The 22,444-nt window shown below is 36.0% G+C and overlaps 1 protein-coding gene across 6 annotated transcripts in view; it reads left to right on the top strand.

Moving 5' to 3' along the window:
* Positions 1-22,444, top strand: part of STXBP5L (syntaxin binding protein 5L) — a 491,711-nt gene that overhangs the window by 317,545 nt on the left and 151,722 nt on the right. For all 6 annotated transcript variants that reach the window (XM_024244879.3, XM_024244878.3, XM_054551430.2 and 3 more), the window contains 2 exons: positions 1,143-1,315; positions 3,033-3,158. In XM_024244879.3, coding sequence (XP_024100647.3) covers positions 1,143-1,315; positions 3,033-3,158 — 299 coding nt within the window. The remainder of the gene's footprint in view (positions 1-1,142; positions 1,316-3,032; positions 3,159-22,444) is intronic.

Genomic DNA, 22,444 nt, shown 5'->3' with positions numbered 1-22,444 from the left:
AGATAAACCGAGGTTTTAATTCTGGCTTTCCCATTAAATACCTGTGTGACTCTGAACAAGTCATAAGTCAGTAGTAGAATGTAGCTATGATTCAGTTTCATCACATGTACAGTTCCCTGTGTAAATAAAATGGGAAAATGGAAAATAAAAATAAACTTGAAATACAAATAACAATTTCATAGGGTTCTTGTGATGATTATATAAAGACATTATAATAGTGTCCTTACTGTAGTAAGCACTCAATAATTGGTAACTGTATTGTCACCACCAGAGGTTTTTCTGTAGTTTTAAAATAATTATGACAGTAATTTTGGTGATATTCCCATAATGACATTTTTGTAAGTAATTGTTTTCAATCTTAAAAATGCTCATTTTTACATTATAAGGCAAATATGTGTTATAAAATCAGTTCTAATTAAATCATTTAATGCATTTTATGCATTCATAAAGTATTTAATTTTAAAACTTTTTTAGTTTAATAAAGGCTTTTAGGTCACCTTTTTATTCCTATGTAAATTATTATATGCTTTTTATCAAGTCATTCTGATCAGCTAATTAAACAAAAGCCAAGGTAATGAAACAAACAACCAAAAATATAGAATTTCTTTTGGAAAATTTTTAGTGAATTAATGCAAAGTTAAAATGCAATGAAAGTTTTTTATACTAAAAGGCTTTAAACAAGTAATTTTTTTCATACACACACAAACATACACACTACACACACACATACACGTTTGTGTGTGTATATGAAAAAAGTTTAATTTCTTTCATTGGAATAACCATAATCAACTTCTCATTTTATCATATATCAAATTGTAATTTATACTATATCTTAAAGTATATTTATTGTATAAAAACTTTATCTTCACTGAGGTATTTTTCTTTTAATTCTGAAGTTTAAAAATTTACATTTTTTGTGATTGCCATTGAATATTCCATATAATTAACTGTTTGATATAGTATGAGATACTTCTCAACTTTCCTATAAATAGTATTGAACTTATTAATTTGAAAAAAACTGTGTGAATGATTCCTAAAAAGTTATCAGGTATTTTAATGTGATTATTTATTATGACTTAGATTAAATTAAAATGATGATCATTAGTGTGACTTAAATTAAATTTAAACTTGATTTTTTTAAGTCATTAGAGGTACGACTTCAGTATGATGTTGAAGATATTATTACCCCTGAACCAGAAACAAGTCCTCCGTTTCCAGATCTCTCAACCCAGCTTCCTTCTTCAAGGAGTCTTTCTGGGAGCACTAACACTGTTGCTAGTGAAGGAGTAACAAAGGACAGTATCCCATGCCTCAAGTAAGAGTTTCTACCAAATTTTAAAACAATTTTAGATATTAATCATATGTCTTTGAAACTGTGACAAATAAAATTAATTTTCTCTAATTATCAAGTTGTTGTCAAGTGATCTACAATTCTTCAGGGGTTACTCTGGTCTTTTCTTTGAACATCTGTGAAGAGGGCATAATATTTTCACCCTTCATTCACTTATTTATATATTTCCTTCCCAGAAGGACTCTAAAGAAAACATGGCTTTCACAGAATAGGAAGTTTGGCAGGCAGAAACTTGGCGACTTGCATGATACTTTCCAATTGAAAAAGTATTTTTATGGGGTGTGATGGCTCACGCCTGTACTCCCAACACTTTGGGAGGCTGAGGTGGGAGGAATGCTTGAGACTAGGAGTTTGAGACCAGCCTGGGCAACATAGCAAGAGCTTGTATCTACAAAAAATTTAAAAATTAGCTGGGTGTGATGGTACACACCTGTAGTTCCAGCTACTAGGGAGGCTGAGGTGGGAGAATCATTTTAGCCCAGGAGTTTAAGGTTGCAGTGAGCTACGGTCTTGCCACTGCACTCCAGCCTGGGTGACAGTAAGACCCTGTCTCCAAAAAAAAATAATGATAATTTTTTAAGAAGTATGTTTATGTAATTTCTTTAGCTTTCTTGTAATAAAAAAGAAAACCAAGTTTCCTATCTACTACAAGAGTTCTATATTAGAAAAAAGGATTTCTGTCATGATTGCTAGTATATTGTGTAATCTTTCTTTTTTAAAACTGTTATTTATTAATAAGCTAAACAAAGATTTGCATCATGTTCAATAAAACCTAAAGTTAACAAAGCCCATAGTAATATTTTATTGTTTTTGTGATTTTTAGTAATAGAGTATAAATTACTACTTACTGCTTCTATACCATCAAATCAAATATTTCTAGTGTTAGCTGGCTGGAGAATTAAGCCTAAGCAGGGAATTTCTTTGAGCTGCATATCTACATTTGCCACTCAAAAAACTTTAGATAGCTAGTTTTCTCATTTCTTACAAATATGCTTATGGAAAATTTAGAAATAAGATTTTAGGAGCAAAATTCATACAATTAGCAGATGCTATACTTTTCTAATCATTGATTGTCTTCTCAAAACTTTTCTTTTGAAGTACATAAAAAGAAGGAAATATGAGCAAATATTACTAGGAGGAAAATCTACAAAGAGGAAACATCATCAAAAAATTTTAGCTAGTGGATATATTTTTTGAAAGTAGCATCAATAGTATTTGATAATTGGTTTGTTGGGAAGTATGAGAGAAGGATATTAGTCAGCTTTAAAGGAAAATAGGAATTCAGATGCTAGATATGTTGAACTCTTACACTGGAGGGTAGGTTAACGGTCATTTGTTTTATTGTTATGCTTTATAACTAATATATATGTAACATATATTACATTAGAAAAATAATTACATAATAAAAATAACTTAAAATAATATTTTCAAAAGAAAAAATTGAAATGATAAAGGCCAGTTGAAGTTGTGGACCTGACTGAAAAGCCACATAAAGAAATAACTAAGTAATCATAAGGGACTCAGTGTATTTTGAGAAAGCTAGAAGGCACCATCCATCTGCATGCTGCCTGCAATGCCTGGTGTTGTATAATTCTGTAGCATGATTCTATGTAAATTCTCAAGATAAGTTTGACCATGTTTATTTAAACTGTATATAATAGGATTGTTTTTGTTCTTAAAGTGTTAAGACACGGCCACTGCGAATGCCTCCAGGATATCAAGCAGAACTTGTTATTCAATTGGTGTGGGTAGATGGTGAACCTCCACAACAGATTACTAGTCTTGCTGTAAGCTCAGCATATGGAATGTAAGTATTAAACTTTTTCTGATATGTATTATTTAGCTAATATGTTTGATTTTTTAGATGTTCCTTGCTTAAGTCCTAAAAATGAAAAGAAGCCCTCACCTGAATTTTTATTAAACAATATATAAGAAAAATAATTTAAATTTACATTATGGTTTTTTGTTCTTTCTTGAAGTCAAACCTGTGATAGTGTTCCCAATTTTGATGTTAGTAGGAGATTGTTAGGATTTTATTACACTTATACTGTGTTGTTTGTTTTTATATTCTGTCTTTTTTTCTCTTTATATTTCATTTTGGATACTTTCTTTTGACTTATCCTTTAGAATTCACTAACTCCCTCTTCAACTGTGTCTAATCTGATGGTAGATCCTCCCATGGAGTTCAATTTCAGCTATTTTATTTTTCAGTTCTAGACCTTACATTTGATTATTTTAAAACACCCTGTTCTCTTCCTAAATTATCACTCTTTTCTTTATTTCTTTGAACATATTGAATTTATGACTTTAAAAATGTGTTACTTTAAATATGTGTTTGATACTTCCATATTTGGTATCTAGTCTATTACATTTCTTAGTTTTGGGTCACATTATATTATGTTCATGTATATCAGTTTGTATGGTTTTTTTCTTAGTTGTTTGTTTTTTTTTAATTGAGAAATGAACATTATAATTTGAGGTTCTAGATGATACTTTCCTCCAGAAAGTATCTACATTTCCTCTGGCAGTCTAGGTCAAAAAACTATTGAAGGATCAGAACAACATAATTCAAGCAGACATCAGGTCTTTGAAAGTTGGATTTTATTCCCATTATAGGCTAATTTAATTTCAGTTAATCCTTATTTCTAGGTTGTAGCCCTCCATAGAGGTTGTGTCAAACTATACTCCCACCAGCAATGTTTAGAATGTCTACTTTCCTACAACCTTTCTAACTACAATGTATAATCAAACTTTCCATCCTGGTCAGTTTGTTAAGTAAACAGTAGTATGTTATTATAATATCAGTAAAATTTTCTTATATCTTAAGTGAAATGGAACATCTTTTCCTGTTTTGTGACATTCTGTTTCTATTCTTTGTCCATTTGTCTGTAAAGTTGTTGGCCTTCATAGAGATTTGTGAAAACTGTTTGCATATTAGGGAAGTTAGCTTTCTCTATAGTGTAATTTGCAATGATCTTCCCTGCTTTTTTTTGCTTTATGACTTTGTTTAAGATGGTTTCTACTTTAAAGAATTTTTTGCAATTCTATTTTTTGTTATCTTTTATGGCTCTGAATTTGTGTCTTATTTAAAAAGTCCTTCCTCACTTCAAGATAATAATAAAAATGTAATAAAAACAAAAAAAATGTTCTCTCTAATATGGTTTTTGTTTCTATGTTTAAAGCTTTAATCTATCTGGAATTTTTTTAAGTATAAGATATGAAATAACTATTAAACTATATTTTTTCCTGATGACTAAGAATTGTGCCAATACTGTTTCCTGAATACTTCATCTTTCTATGCTTATTTGGAATCAACTTTTATCAAATAATACATTACCTTATATATTTCACTTTTATTTCTGTACTTCCTAAGCTGAGTCTTATAAGCTCCAAGAGAATGCCTTGAAACTACCAGTAAGGAGTCCATGAAAAAAAGTCTTATCTTTGAGTACCTGGAGTTTTCTTCAGGGGGATGTGGAGGATATATGTGAACATAGAGTATTGGGTGCTTGCTTCTTTACTAGAATATTATTTGATAGGAAAGCTGGCAACAACAGTTGATGGATGATGGGAGAGGAGGAATGGACTGTGGGACAGCCTATTGTTTCATTATTTGATATGGTAAGAATATATGATTATTCTCTAGCCCAAGTAATTACCGTGAAAGATAGTTGAGCTCAAGCCATCTTCTGAGTTCACTTCTCTAGAGTTTGACCTGTAAAGACAAGGGGACTTCAGAATTCAGAGACTATAAAGATGTGTCAGCTGGTTCAGAAGCTGAAGGTTGTTAGAATAGGTCAGATAAAAAACACATTTCCCTTATAAGGGAACTGTGGAGGTGAAAGTTATTACAGAGCTTCTGAATAACTGACACTTGTATGAAAATGACAGCTTGGACATCTATCTCATAGAGAGCCTCCACTGCAAAAATCCTAGCTCATGTGGCTACTAGAGTAAATTCCACCAAGTTTTAAAGAAATAAATTGTACAAGTATTACTTTAAATGTTCCTGAGAATTATTAAAGATGAAATCATTTTCATCTCATTTTATGGCCAACATAACTCGATGCAAAAACTTGAAAAGGGTATTACAAAAAGAGAAAGTTGTAAGTCTATATCATTTATGAACATGGATTTAAAATCCCAACCAAAATATAGATAAATCTAGCAATTAAAAAAGATAACATATCATAACCAAGTTTGGTTTACACCAGGAATTCAAGGTTTTTAAACATTTTAAATGAATCAGTGTAATACATCACATTAGCAAATAAACTAGAAAAACCATATGATGGTCTGGTCAGGAATGCAAAAAACAAAAACATCTGATAAAATTAAATATCCATTTATGACTTCAAAAGAAACTAATAGCTAAAATGGAAGGAATTTTTCTTAATCTGATACTTTTTAGCAAATATGCTCTATGTTTGAGGCTTTGTCTTTGAGGAAAAAATAAGAGAAGTTTCTTAGTCCATTTGGGCTGCTTAACAAATTATCTTACAAATGGGTAATTTGTAACAGCCGAGATTTATTGCTCACAGTTCTGGAGGCTGGAAAGTCCAAAATCAAGGTCTCAGGAGATTCAGTGTCTGGCTCTCTGCTTTGCTCTCTGCTTCAAAGATAGTACCTTCTAGCTTTGTTTGTGCTTGGCAGAAAGAGTGAACAAACTCCCTCAGACTTCTTTTATGAGAAAATGAATTCCATTCATAATGGCGGAGTCCTCCCAAAGACCCAGTCACTTTCCCAAGGCCCCAACTCTTAATACCATCACCTTGAGGATTAGATGGTCTGAATTTGGGGAAACACAAAAATTCAGACCATAACATTGTGACCTTGCTTCCCAAAATTTATGTCCTTCTCATATGCCAAATACATTCATTTGATTCTAATCGCTCCAAAAGTCTTAAAACATTTTAGCATTAACTCAAAAGTTTAACGTTCAAAGTCTCATCAAAATATCATCTGGGCTGGATGTAGTGGCTTATGCTTGTAATCTCAGCACTTTGGGAGGCCAGGGCAGGTGGATCACCTGAGGTCAGGAGTTTGAGAACAGCCTGGCAAACATGGTGAAACCCCATCTCTACTAACATTGTAAAAATTAGGGGTGCGTGGTGGCACGTGCCTGTAATCCAGCTACTAGGGATACTGAGAATCGCTTGAATCCAGGAGGCAGAGGTTGCAGTGAGTTGAGATTGCACCATTGCACTCCAGCCTGGGTGACAGAGTGAAACTCCATCTCCAAAAAAAAAGTCACCTAAATCATATATGGGTGAGACTCAAGGTATGATTCATTCTGAGGCAGATTCTTCTCCAACTGTTACCTTATGAAATCAAACAAGTTATATGTTTCCAAAATACAATGGTAGGATCAGCACAAGGTAAACATACCCATTCTAAAACGAAGAATTAGGAAAAAAGAAAGGGATAATGGCTCCAAAGTAAGTCCCATAAAACTCCCATCTCCCTGGGACAGAGCACCTGGGGGAAGGGGTGGCTGTGGGCACAGCTTCAGCAGACTTAAATGTTCCTGCCTGCTGGCTCTGAAGAGAGAAGTGGATCTCCCAGCACAGCACTTGAGCTCTGCTAAGGGACAGACTGCCTCCTCAAGTGGATCCTTGACCCATGTGCCTCCTGACTGGGAGACACTAGCCAGCATGGGTCGACAGACACCTCATACAGGAGAGCTCTGGCTGGCATCTGGAGGGTGTCCCTCTGGGACAAATCTTCCAAAGAAGGAACAGGCAGCAATCTTTGCTGTTCTGCAGCCTCCACTAGTGATACCCAGGCAAACAGGGTCTGGAGTGGACCTCCCAGCAAACTCCAGCAGACCTGCAGCAGAGGGACCTGACTATTAAAAGGAAAACTAACAAACAGAAAAGAATAACATCAACATCAGCAAAAAGGACATTCACACAAAAACCCCATCCGAAGGTCACCAACATCAAAGACCAAAGGTAGATAAATCCACGAACATGAGGAAAAAACAGTGCAAAACGATGAAAATTCCAAAAACAAGAAAGCCTCTTCTCCTCTAAATCATCACAATTCCTCACCAGCAAGGGAACAAAACTGAATGGAGAATGAGTTTGACGAATTGACAGATGCAGGCTTCAGAAGGCAGGTAATAATAAACTCCTCTGAGCTAAAGGAGCATGTTCTAACCCAATGCAAGGAAGCTAAGAACCTTGAAAAAAGGTTAAAGGAACTGCTAAGTAGGATAACCAGTTTAGAGAAGAAGATAAATGACCTGATGGAGCTGAAAAACACAGCACGTGAAGCATACACAAGTATAAATAGCCAAATCGATCAAGCAGAAGAAAGGATATCAGAGATTGAAGATCAACTTAATGAAATAAAGCATGAATAAAGGATTAGAGCAAAAAGAATGAAAAGGAATGAACAAAGCCTCCAAGAAATATGGGACTATGTGAAAAGACCAAACCTAGGTTTGATTGGTGTACCTGAAAGTGACAGGGCGAAGGGAACCAAGCTGGAAAACGCTCTTCAGGATATTATCCAGGAGAACTTCCCCAACCTAGCAAGACAGGCAACATTCAAATTCAGGATATACAGAGAATATCACAAAGATACGCCTTGAGAGAGCAACCACAATACACATACTTGTCAGATTCACCAAGGTTGAAATGACGGAAAACATGTTAAGGGCAGCCAGAGAGAAAGGTCAGGTTACCCACAAGGGAAAGCCCATCGGACTAACAGAGGTTCTCTCTGCAGAAACCTTACAAGCCAGAAGAGAGTAGGGGCCAATATTCAACACTCTTAAAGAAAAGAATTTTCAACTCAGAATTTCATATCCAGCCAAACTAAGCTTCATAAGTGAAGGAGAAATAAAATCCTTTACAGACAAGCAAATGCTGAGAGATTTTGTCCCCACCAGGCCTGCCTCACAAGAGCTCCTGAGGAAAGCTGAGGCAGATTCTCCTCCAACTGTGAGCTTATGAAATCAAACAAGTTATATGTTTCCAAAATACAATGGTGACATCAGCACAAAGTAAACATACCCATTCTAAAGGAAGAATTAGGAAAAAAGAAGGGGGAAATAACTTCAAAGTAAGTCCCATAAAACTCCCATGGAGTTTTGGAAAGAAAAAACCGGTACTAGCCACTGCAAAAACATATCATATTGTAAAGACCATCGACACTAAGAAGAAACTGCATCAACTAACAGGCAAAATAACCAGCTAGCATCATAATGACAGGATCAAATTTACACATAACAATATTAACCTTAAATGTAAATGGGCTAAATGCCCCAATTAAAAGACACAGACTGGCAAATTGGATAAAAAGTAAGCACCATTGGTGTGCTATATTCAGGAGACCCATCGTATGTGCAAAGACACACATAGGCTCAAAATAAAGGGATGGAGGAATGTTTACCAAGCTAATGGAAAGCACAAAAAAAAAAAAAAAAAGGATTGCAATCCTAGTCTCTGATAAAACAGACTTTAAACAACCAAAGATCAAAAAAGACAAACAAGGGCATTACATAATATTAAAGGGATCAATGTAGCAAGAAGAGCTAACTATATATATGCACCCAATACAGAAGCACCCAGATTCATAAAGCAAGTTCTTAGAGACAGACAAAGAAACTTAGACTCCCACACAATAATAGGGAGACTTTTACACCCCACTGTCAATATTAGACAGATCAACGAGACAGAAAATTAATAAGGATATTCTGGACTTGAACTCAGCTCTGGAACAAGTGGACCTAATAAACATCTACAGAACTCTCCATCCCACATCAACGAATATACATTCTTCTCAGCACCACAATGCACTTATTCTAAAATTGACCACATAATTGGAAGTAAAACACTCCTCAGCAAATGCAAAAGAACAGAAATCATAATAAACAGTCTCTGAGACCACAGTGCAATCAAATTAGAACTCAGGATTAAGATACTCACTCAAAACCACGCAACTACATGGAAACTGAACAACCTTTTCCTAAAGGACTACTTGGTAAGTAATGAAATTAATGCAGAAATAAATAAGTTCTCTTATTTATTCAAAATAAATATTCAAAATTATTCAAAAGCTAGCAGAAGAAATAACTAAAATCAGAGTGGAACTGAAGGTGATAGAGACATGAAAAACCCTTCGGAAAATCAATGAATCCGGGAGCTGGTTTTTTGAAAAGATTAACTAAATAGATAGACCACTAGCCAGATGAATAAAGAAGAAAAGATAGAAGAATCAAACAGAAACAATAAAAAATGATAAAGGGATATCACCACTAATCCCACAGAAATACAAACTACCATCAGAGAATACTATAAACTAGTATTCTAGTTTATAATAAACTAGAAAATCTAGAAGAAATGGATAAATTCCTGGACTCATATACCCTCGCAAGACTAAACCAGGAAAAAGTCGAATCCCTGAACAGACCAATAACAAGTTCTAAAACTGAGGCAGTAATTAATAGCCTACCAACCAAAAAATGTCCAGGAGCAGATGGATTCACAGCCGAATTCTACCAGAGGTACAAAGAGGAGCTGGTACCATTTCTATTCAAAACAATAGAAAAAGAGGGACTCCTCCCTAACTCATTTTATGTGGCCAGCATCACCCTGATACCAAAACCTGGCAGAGACACAACAAAAAAGAAAATGTCAGGCCAATATCCCTGATGAATATCGATGCAAAAATCCTCAATAAAATACTGGCAAACTGAATCCAGCAGCACATCAAAAAGCTTATTCACCACGATCAAATTGGCTTCATACCTGGGATGCAAGGTTGCTTCAACATATGCAAATCAATAAACGTAATCCATCACATAAACAGAACCAATGACAACCACTTGATTATCTCAACAGATGTAGAAAAGACCTTTGATAAAATTCAACACCCCTTCAGGCTAAAAACTCTCAATAAACTAGGTAGTGATGGAATGTATCTCAAAATAATAAGAGCTATTTATGACAAACCCACAGCCAATATCATACTCAATAGGCAAAAGCTGGATGCATTCCCTTTGAAAACTGGCACACGATAAAGATGCGGTCTCTCACCACTCCTGTTCAACATTAATATTGGAAGTTCTGGCCAAGGCAATCAGGCAAGAGAAAGAAATAAAGCATATTCAAATAAAAAGGGAGGAAGTCAAATTGTCTCTGTTTGCAGATGACATGATTGTATATTTAGAAAACCCCATTGTTTCAGCCCCAAATCTCCTTAAGCTGATAAGCAACTTCAACAAAGTGGCAGGATACAAAATCAATGTGCAAAAATCACTAGCATTCCTATACAACCATAACAGACAAACAGAGTGAACTCTCATTCACAATTGCTACAAAGAGAATAAAATACCTAGGAGTACCACTTAGAAGGGATGTGAAGCACCTCTTCAAGGAGAACTACAAACCACTGCTCAAGGAAATAAGAGAGGACACAAACAGATGGAAAAACATTCCATGCTCATAGATTCAATGCTATCCCCATCAAGCTACCATTGACTTTCTTCACAGAATTATAAAAAACTACTTTAAATTCCATATGGAACCAAAAGAGAGCCCGTATTGAGAGGTGACAGTGTGCTGGCAGGCCTCACAGCCCTCGTTCCCTCTACCTACCTCCTCTGCCTAGGCTCCCACTTTGGCGGCACTTGAGGAGCCCGTCAGCCCACCACTGCACTGTGGGAGCCCCTTTCTGGGCTGGCCAAGGCCGGAGCCGGCTCCCTCAGCTTGTGGGGAGGTGTGGAGGGAGAGGCGCCGGCAGGAACCAGGGCTGTGCGCCGGGCTTGCAGGCCAGCACGAGTTCCGGGTGGGTGTGGTCTTGGTGGGCCCCGCACTGGGAGCAGCCAGCTTGCCCTGCCAGCCCCAGGCAATGAGGGGCTTAGCACCTCGGCCAGCGGCTGCAGAGGGTGTGCTGGGTTCCCCAGCAGTGTCGGCCCACCGGTGCTGCACTCGATTTCTCGCAGGGCCTTAGCTGCCTCCTTGGGACCTGCAGCCCGCCATGCCTGAGCCTCCACACACCGCCCCCACTCTCCCCACGCTGCTGTGCGGCCGGAGCCTCCCCCACCAGGGCAGTCCCCTGCACCAGGGTGCCCAGTCCCATCGACCACCCAAGGGCTGAGGAGTGCAGGTGCATGGCGCAGGACTGGCAGGCAGCTCCACCTGAAGCCCTGGTTCGGGATCCACTGGGTGAAGCCAGCTGGGCTCCTGAGTCTGGTGGGGACGTGGAGAACCTTTATGTCTAGCTCAGGGATTGCAAATACACCAATCGGCACTCTGTATCTAGCTCAAGGTTTGTAAACACACCAATCAGCACCCTGTGTCTAGCTAAGGGTTTGTGAATGCACCAATCTACACTCTATCTAGCTACTCTGGTGGGGCCTTGGAGAAACTTTATGTCTAGCTCAGGGATTGTAAATACACCAATTGGCACTCTGTATCTAGCTCAAGGTTTGTAAACACAAACACACCAATCAGCACCCTGTGTCTAGCTCAGGGTTTGTGAATGCACCAGTCGGCACTCTGTATCTAGCTACTCTGGTGGGGACTTGGAGAACCTTTGTGTGGACACTCTATATCTAGCTAATCTGGTGGGGAGGTGGAGAACCTTTGTGTCTAGCTCAGGGATTGTAAACGCACCAATCAGCGCCCTGTCAAAACAGACCACTTGGCTCTACCAGTCAGCAGGATGTGGGTGGGGCCAGATAAGAGAATAAAAGCAGGCTGCCCAAGCCAGCAGTGGCAACCCACTCGGGTCCCCTTCCACACTGTAGAAGCTTTGTTCTTTTGCTCTTTGCAATAAATCTTGCTACTGCTCACTCTTTGGGTCCACACTGCTTTTATGAGCTGTAACACTCACTGCGAAGGTCTGCAGCTTCACTCCTGTAGCCAGTGAGACCACGAGCCCACCGGGAGGAATGAACAACTCCAGACATGCCGCCTTAAGAGCTGTAACACTCACCGCGAAGGTCTGCAGCTTCACTCCTGAGCCAGCGAGACCACGAACCCACCAGAAGGAAGAAACTCCAAACACATCCGAACATCAGAAGGAACAAACTCCAGACGTGCCACCTTAAGAGCTGTAACACTCACCGCGTGGGTCCGTGACTTCATTCTTGAAGTCAGTGAGACCAAGAATCCACCAATTCCGGACACAGTATAGTTAAGATAATTCTAAGTAAAAAGAACAAAGCTGGAGGCATCGTGCTACCTGACTTCAAACTATACTACAAGGCTACAGTAAACAAAACAGCATAATACTGGTACTAAAACAGATATATAGACCAATGGAACAGAACCGAGTCCTCAGAAATAACACTACACATCTACAACCATCTGATCTTTGACAAACCTGACAAAAACAAGCAATGGTGAAAGGATTCCCTATTTAAAAAATGGTGTTGGGAAATCTGGCTAGCTATATGCAGAAAACTGAAATTAGAGCCTTTCCTTAGACCTTATACAAAAATTAGCACAAGATGGATTAAAGACTTAAACATAAGACCTGAAATCATAAAAACCCTAGAAGAAAACCTAGGCAATACCATTCAGGACATAGGCATGGGCAAAGACTTCATGACTAAAACACCAAAAGCAATGGTAACAAAAGCCAAAATTGACAAATGGGATCTAATTAAACTAAAGAGCTTTTGCACAGCAAAAGAAACTATCATCAGAGTGAACAGGCAATCTACACAGTGGGTGAAAATTTTTGCAATTTATCCATCTGGCAAAGGTCTAATATCTAGAATCTAAAAAGAACTTAAACAAATTTACAAGAAAAAAACAACCCCATCAAAAAGTTGGCAAAAGATATGAACAGACACTTCTCAAAAGAAGACATTTATGCAGCCAACAAATATATGAAAAAAAGCTCATCATCATTGGTCATTAGAGAAATGCAAATTAAAATTACAATGAGATATTATCTCATGCCAGTTAGAATGGTGATTATTAAAAAGTCAGGAAACAACAGATGCTGGAGAGGATGTGGAGAAATAGGAACGCTTTTACACTGTTGGTGGCAGTGTAAATTTGTTCAGCCATTGTGGAAGACAGTTGTGGTGATTCCTCAAGGATCTCAAACCAGAAATATTATTTGACCCAGCAATCCCATTACTGGATATATACCCAAAGGATTATAAATCATTCTACTATAAAGACACATGCACACATATGTTTATTGCAGCACTGTTCACAATAGCAAAGACTTGGAACCAACCAGAATGCCCATCAACGATAGACTGGATAAAGAAAATGTGGCACATATACACCATGGAATACTATGCAGCCATGAAAATGTATGAGTTCATGTCCTTTGCAGGGACATGGATGAAGCTGGAAACCATTCTCAGCAAACTAACACAGGAACAGAAAACCAAACACCACATGTTCCCACTCATAAGTGGGAGTTGAACAATGAGAACACATGGACACGGGGAGGGGAACATCACACACTGGGACCTGTCAGGGGGTGGGGTGCTAGGGGAGGGGTAGCATTAGGAGAAGTACCTAATGTAGATAATGGGTTGATGGGTGCAGCAAACCCCCATGGCACATGTATACCTATGTAACAAACCTGCACGTTCTGTACATGTATCCCAGAACTTAAAGTATAATAAAAGAATAACTGAAAGATATATATTGATTATTACCATATTATATACTTGAACACATTAAACCAATAATAGATTGATTTCATCTAATGAATGCAAACAAAGCATTTATATATAATAAAAAGGGAAAAGCAGAGAGAGAAAAACCACAGCCACTTTCTAAACAATGAATTTTCTATTTTTTTTTTCATTGTGAGATGCTAATGAGTTAGCAGCCAGCCAAAAGACCAGTCAGGGTATTTGCTTTTGGACAGCTGTATGAATCATCAACTAAACCGATTTCATTTATTTCTAGCTTTTCCAAAAGGCTTTAGCTGTTGTTAGTCACACATATATGGAAGACATTTTCTGTGTTATTTATGTCATTATCATTTAGTAGTATGCCCTTCTGAATTACACCAGGTCTTTATCATTCTTCTTATAATTTCTCAATTTCACCCTTTTGGTCAAACTCAACCCCCAAGCTGACTGACCATGAGGGCCTCAGTCTCTTTATAGAACAGATTATTCATTATATAGTACCTCATTACAATGCCTATGTAGCAGCATTTAAGTGTCTGGACATTGGACATTAAGGGAGGAAAAAAGCATAAGACAATCATGATTATTATAAGAAATATTTAGAAACCACTTGATGTTCTAAATCCTGGTTGGCCGAAGTCTAACTAGGAAAATAATTTTCAAGGATTAATGTGGTCAACTTTAGTTAACTCAGTGGCCTTACTATTCCATTCACTATTAATTGTTTACTCTTTTGAAGAACATATCAAGGGGCAACTGTTAAGTCAGAAACTGCGAAGGGTCTAAGATGTTTCCCTCTTAGAAAATAGTAAATTTGTCTGTGACAGTATTTCATATATATATATATATATATATATATATATATATATAGAAAATAGTCCTCTGGGTCAGAACAAAGACAGTTTATTAGTGACAGCAAAAGCAGCAGCTTAGTGCAAGATCTTGCATCAGTTCCCTGAGCCCACAGAGGAACGTGGTGAATAGCAGATGGTACTTGCATGTGCAGCTGGGTGCATAATAAAAGAGGAACTCCAAGTTTTAAAAACTCACATCTTATGTAGGTCTGCTGGTGAACTGCCCATTTATCTTTACTCTGGAACATAAGCAAATATTCTCTGGGGAAGAAGAGAGGTTTTTTATCTCTACGACCCTGAAATGTCTCAAAGTTGGGAGATGCCCCTAAGCTTTACTATTCTGGGATGTCTCTTTATACAAACATAACTGTAAATGCCTTCACTAAAAGGACTGTGCAGTACAGTGAAGTACTAATGGAGAATGGTCTACCAATTGTAATGTGACCAGTTGTACATTATTATTTAGGATTAATTGAGCCAGTTTGTTTATATTAGCCTGTGAGATCCTTAGAGCTTAAGTTGTGTTACTTGCCATTTGAGTCTGTGTTTAGAAGTAAATTGCATATCTCACATTTCAGTTTAAGAAGTTTTTGCTGGAATAGAATTCTTGTAAGAACCTTTGAAATTCAGTCTTGTTCCCTTTGGGTATGTTGTGATATTGGGCTTTTGTTAAAATATGAGTAGTCACTCATATTGAGGGTTTTGCTCTGAACTTGGAAAGATAATGTAACAAATTTAAGAACTGAAAACTGGTCTTACTCTTTCAGTTTATGTTTCCTAAGAAGAAGAGCTTTTTTTTTTACATCATAAGCATAGTGTATTTATTAAGTTAAGAAATTCAACATTGATTCAGGACTATTTTCTACTTAACATACCATATTAAGTTTCTAGATATGTCCCAATAATGTCATTTATGTTGTCTATTCCCGGAACAGAATCAAATCCAGGATCTTGCATTGCTTTTAGTTTTCATTTCTTCTTAATCTCCTTTAATCGGGGGCAGTTCTTCAGCATTTTTTTTTAGATACAGTCTCGCTCTATTGCCCAGGCTGGAGTGCAGTGGCACGATCTCAGCTAACTGCAACCTTCGCCTCCTGGGTTCAAGCAATTCTCATGCCTCAGCCTCCTGAGTAGCTAGGATTACAGGCATGCACCACCACACCCAGCTAATTTTTGTATTTTTAGTAGAGATGGTGTTATGCCATGTTGACCAGGCTGGCCTTGAACTCCTGACCTCATGTGATCCACCCACCTAGGCCTCCCAAAGTGCTGAGATTACAGGCATGAGCCACTGTGCCTGGCCCAGCATTTATTTTTTAACCTTCATATTTTTAGAGTACAGCCAATTATATTGTTAACTGTACCTCAGCTGAGTTTGTCTGATATTTCCTCATGATGAGAGTAAATTAAGCGTTTTGGCAGGAATACCACAGAAACAATGTCATGTCTTCTCAGTTTATCTTATCAGAAGGTACATGATCATATATTGTCCTAATTTTAGTGGTGCTAATTTTGATTGTTTGTTAAGGTGATATATACCAGGTTTCTCCACTATGAAGTTGCTGTTTCCCTTCATAGGTAATAATTTATGGGGAGATACTTGAAAGTTTGTAAACTTCTTACTCATCAAACTTTCACCCATTACTTTTAGCATCCATTGGTTATTCTCTGTTATCCCTTCTATATTTATGTTAGATTCTACTATTAAGAGACCATAACTCCCTATCCTATATAAACATTTATTTACTTTTTTACTATATAAGTATGAAATCACAGATTTGCATTTTATTCAGTGAGTTAAGATCTGTTACTATCATTTGTGCCTGTGATGCTCTAATTCTTCCAGATTTGACCATATGGAACCCCATCAAAATGGCTTCTATGTCCTTTTGATACGTTCCCATCGTTTTTTAGCAGTTTGTTATTTTCCAGTACAATGTGATGTTCCATGTGTATCTTGTATACTCTTTAGTCTGCCCCTGGAATCAGCTATCTTAGTCTTCTTTTATTGGAGAATGTTATTTAGAAAATAATATCTGGGCACAATAGATGCTCATTTCTATTGTTGTCATTGCCTCTAGCCCCTATCAGTATACAGAGCTAAGAAAAAACATAAACATTGAACATTTTTTGATATATATGAGATACAATTTTGAAGGATATATAGAGGATATAATTTTGAAGTAGCTTATCATTTATTCTTTTATATTCTTACTTTTAGATTCTTCTAAGAAATCTTTTTATCATGAATGGCTTGTGAATTCAGTCAAATCCTTTTACTGCATCAATTAAAACTGTATTAGTCCATTCTCACACTACTATAAAGACATGTGTGAGATTGGGTAATTTATGAAGAAAAGAGGTTTAATTTACTCACAGTTCTGCAGGCTGTGCTGGAAGCATGGCTGGGAGGCCTCAGGAAACTTACAATCATGGTGGAAGGTGAAGGGGAAGCAAGCACATCTTACTATGGTGGAGCAGGAGATATTTGTGCTATTTTAAAATTTTCATCCTGTTATTGATTTCTAATTTTAGACTATTGTGATCAGGAAAGGTACTTGATATGATTTCAATCAGCTAAGATTTGGTCTAACGTGTTATCTGTTCTGAAGAATGTCTCACATGTGCTGGAGAAGAATGTGTGTTCTTCTGCTGTTGAATGGAATATTCTGTATGTGTCCGTTAGATCCATCTGCACTAACATATAATTCAGGTCCAATTTTCTTTACTGACTTTTTGTCTAGATAATGTATCTATTGTTGAAAGTAAGTGTGAAATGCCCTACTTTTATTGAATTGCTGTTTGTATCTCCCTTCAGTTGTGTTAATATTTGCTTTACATATTTAGGTGTTCTGATATTGGGCACATATGTATTCATAGTTGTTATATCTTCTTGATGGATTGACTTCTTTATTGTTATATAATGATCCTCTTTGTCTTATGACAGTTTTTAACTTAAAGTCTATTCTTTTCTGATATAATTAAGCTACCTCTGCTCTATTTTAGCTTCCATTTTTATAGAAAGTCATGTTCATCCCTTCACTTTCAGCCTATGTGTAAGGCTAAAGTTAATCTCTTGTAGGCAGCATACAGTTGGATCTTAATTTTTAATCCATTCAGCCACTCTTCCTTTTGTTTGGAGAATTTAAACCATTTACATTTAAAGTAATGATTAGTGGGTACAAATTTACAATGCCATTTTTATTTTCTGGTTATTTTTAATGGATTCTTTGTCCTTTCTTTCTTGCTTGCTGTGTTCCCTTGTGCTTTGTTGATTTTCTGTAGTGATATGCTTTGATTCTTTTCTCTTTATCTCATATAGATCTACTATGTTTCTGTTTTACAGCTACCATGAGGCTTATGTGGAACATCTTATACTTAATAAGAGTCTATTTAGAAATAATAACAACTCAACTTCAATTTCATTCAAAATCTCTACCGTTTTACCTGTCACTCTCCTCCAGCACACATTTTATATTTATATATATTTTATATTGTGAGTTTAACAAAACAACAAAATATTATACCTATAGTTACTTTTAATACTTTTGTCTTTTGACCTTTATACTGGACTTAAAGTTGATTTATACACCATCATTTCAGTACTACAATATTGTGAATTTAACTGTAAATTTACATTTATAAGTATATTTTATGCTTTTATATGATTTCATGTTACTAATGAACACCCTTCCATTTTAGCTTAATTTAAGATCCCTTTAGCATTTCTTGTCAGACAGGTCTAGTGGTGATGAACTTCATCATCACTTTTGTTTGTCTGTGAAAGTATCTCTCCTTCATTTCTGAAGAACAATTTTGCTAGATACAATATTGTTGGCTGGCAGTTTTTTTTCTTTTTGCGCTTTGAATAAATCATCCCATTCCCTGGTGCTGTATGGTTTCTGCTGAGAAGTCGTCTGTTAGCACTATGACTGTTCCCTTGTATTTAACAAGTTACTATTCTCTTACTGCTTTCAATTTTTTTTGTGTTTGGCAGTTTGATTATAATGTGTCTGTGTGAAGCTGTCTTTTGGATTGAATCTGTTTGGGAACCTTGGAACTTCATAAATCTGTTTCTGTATATTTCTCTCAAGGTTATCAAAGTTTTCAACCATTATTTCTTTAAATGTACTCTCTGTCCCTTTCTCGCTCTTCCTCTGAATCTCCCATAATATGACTATTGGTCCTCTTGATAGTGTTCCATAAGGGTTTCTTTTCTGTTTTTTGTTATTTTCAGTGTTCTATAGGGTTTCTTTCCTCTTTTCTATTCTTATCTATTTTTTCTACTCTGATAGTATAATTTCAAAAGATCTGTCAAGTTTTTAAATTCTTTCTTTTGCTTGATCAAGTCAGCTAGTAGAGCTCTCTATTGCATTTTTTCTTTCATTCATTATTCTTTTAGCTCCAGAATTTCTATTTGGTTCTTTTTTGTGATTTCTTTTTGTTGAACTTTAAATTTTATTCAGGTATTATTTTCCATTGTTTCTTGAGTTGTCTGTTTACTCTTCTGTCTTGCTCAGCTTGAGCTTCCTTAAAAGAATTAAAATAATTATTTTGAATTTGAAAAATAATTATTTTAAATCATTTTTCAGATAACTAATAGATCTCCATTTTGTTGAGGTCAGTTCCTGGATAGCTATTGTGTTCCTTTGCCAGTGTTATCATTCCCTGCTTTTTTGTGTTTTTAGTGAACTTGCATTGATGTTTGTCTATTTGAGGCAACAAGTCACCTGATCTGGTCTTTTTGAAGTAGATACAGTGGGGAAATGCTTTCAGCTGTGAATGGCTACAAGGGCACCAGCTGGATGGGGTGCAACATCTCCTGTTTTAAGAAAGACACAGGTATGGTCTCAATGCAGTTTAATCAGCCGAAGTCAGTGTTGGCAAATACTGCAGGTATCCATGGCAGAAGCCAAAGTTCCAGATGTCTGTAGTAACTATAGTGGTTAAGGCTGTTAAGGTTCTCAGTATTGAAAGCTATTGAGTTTCTCCTATTCAACTTTTATCTCACATAGGGAAGTTCTAGCCAAAGTGATTCCTTTTGGCACCAAGTCTTATGTGCTGGCACACATGCAGCTGTGGTGGTGTTGGGATCCTGGGCACTGGTGCACAGTCAGCAATGCTGGTTCTGGGTGCAGGTGCCCAGAGCAGCCATGAAGCCAGGGCTCTGAGGTCAGAGGCACATGTAACTGAGGTGGTGCCTGGGGCACGGGTGCATTTTTTTTATTTGGCATTGACACCAATGTCTGAGGCCTGGGCATATACAGATTGCCTATAGAGTAAGAACCTGTGTCATCTTTGGGGCATGCCATGATGACTTGGTCCCAGGGTTGATGAGACATAGTAATAGTATGGAACATAGCAGTAACATGGGTCCAGTGACAACAGGGTGTATCAGAGGCCTGTCAGGTCACAGCAGGGGCAGGATGCAGAGCAGTAGTCTGAAGCCCCAGTGAAAGTAGGTAAAAGCCCTGACTTATAACCCAAGGTAAGAGAGCAGTCAATTATTTACTTGTGAATATACAATTGCTTCATCATCATTTGTTGAGGATTATATATGTTTCTTAGCACTTTTGTCAAATATTATTTGACCATGTATGTGTGAGTTTATTTCCAGGTACTCATCTGTTCCACCAATATCTAGGTCTGTCTTTATACCAATACCAGCCTGTCTTGATTCCTGTACTTTTAATTAAGTCTTAAGATTATATAGTCTGTATCCTCAAACTTTCTTATTTTTAGAACAATTTGGGCTATTCTAGGTCTATTATATTTCTCTACATATTTTACAATCATGTTTTAAGTTTCTTAAGTTAAAAAGAAGTCTGCTGTGATTTTGTTTGAAATTGCTGTGAATTTGTAGATCAATCTGGGGAAAATTAACAATATTGAATTTTCTAACCATTAAGCAAGGTACATCTTTCAATTTACTTAAGTCTTCTTTAATTTCTCTCAACAATAATTATAATTTTTAATGTACAGATTTTCCACATTTGTTGTTAAATTTATTCATATGTATTTCATAATTGCAATGCCACTATGAATGTTGATTCAAGAGTTCCATAAATTTTAGTTCAGTGAAGGAGGTTCATAGTGTCGCTTACAAATTCTATATCCTTACTGATTTGTTGTCTCTAATTATTCTATCAGTTATTAAAAGAGGAATGTTTGCATAGTACACCTTAATTGTAGATTTGTCTATTTTCCCTTTGAGTTCTATTGGTTTTCATGAATTTTGAAGCTCTATTATAAGATGAATCCACATTTAGGATTGCTATATCTTCTTAAGAAATTGATTCCTTAATCATTCTCCCTATATATCTCTCAAAATTTCCTTGTTCTGAAATAGACTTTGTCTATATTAGTATAGTCGTTTGAGCGTTTTTTAAATTAGTGTTTTCATTGTAAATGTTTTCCATCATTTTCTTTTATATTTAAAGTGGATTTGTTGTAGGCACCATATAGTTGGGTCTTACTTTTTATCCACTCAGGCAATCTCTGCCCATAATTGGAGTGTTTCAATCATTTACATTAATATACTTATCTACGTGATTGGGTTTAAGCCAAACATTTTCTAATTTGTTTTTCTATTTGTCCCCCCCTTCCCTTTTTTTTTTTTTTTGCTTCTTTTTCTCTGCCTTCTTCTCAGGGAAAGATTGCATATCTTTTAATGATTCTATTTTATCTTCATTATTGATTTATTAGGTATACTTCTTTTAGTTTTTTGTTTGTTTGCTCTCAGGCTTACAATATGTATCTTTGAATTATCAAATAAGTAGACAAATAAATGGAATGATACCACTTTTCATATATTTTAATAACTTTACAACAGCATACTTCTATTTATCCTCCTGTTTTTTGCATTATTGTCATAAATTTACTTCCATATGTTATAAACCACACAATACATTGTTATTAATTTTGCTTTAGTGAATTATCCTTTAAAGAAATGAAAAAAGTCTTTAATATTAATTTTCATATTTAACATTTTTGTTGCTCTTCATTATGTAGTGGAGATCCATATTTCCATCTGGAATCATTTTTTTCTGTCTAAGATTTCCCTTATTATTTTTGTATTCCATTTATGTGAGTGATGAATTCCTTCAGCTTTTGTTTTTTTGCAAAAATTCTTTTCCACTGCTTGAAAGATGTATTTGCTGGGTATACAATTTTAGGTTGACATTATTTTTATTTCTTACTGTAAAGATGCCACACCATTATCTTTTGGTTTGTATAGTTTCATCTAATTTTTTAAATGATTTTATCATTTTAATTTTTACATGTAAGAAATATTTTTTTAACTGCCAGCTTTTAACATTTTCTCTTTATTATTAGTTGTCTTCAGCAATATGATTATGATAACATTTTGTTTTTCTTCATTCTTATTCTGCTTGGGATCTTTAAGTTTCTATTATCTGCAGGCTTATTACTATCTTCAAATTTTGTCTGTCATTTATCTAAATTGGCTATCATTTTTTCAAATATGTTTTCTGTTGTTCTTCCTTTATGAAACTCCAATTATGGAGTTTTATTTTTTAAAGTTTTAAAAATCTCATTTCATTTTAGGTAATTTCTATTATTTCTTCAAGTTCACTGTCTTAGTCTGGGATGTTG

This window comes from Pongo abelii, chromosome 2 (assembly GCF_028885655.2).
Source record: "Pongo abelii isolate AG06213 chromosome 2, NHGRI_mPonAbe1-v2.0_pri, whole genome shotgun sequence".
In the NCBI taxonomy this organism is placed as follows: Eukaryota; Metazoa; Chordata; class Mammalia; order Primates; family Hominidae; genus Pongo; species Pongo abelii.
The sequence above is the reverse complement of the archived record's forward strand: the minus strand, read 5'-3'. Positions and strand labels throughout refer to the sequence as shown.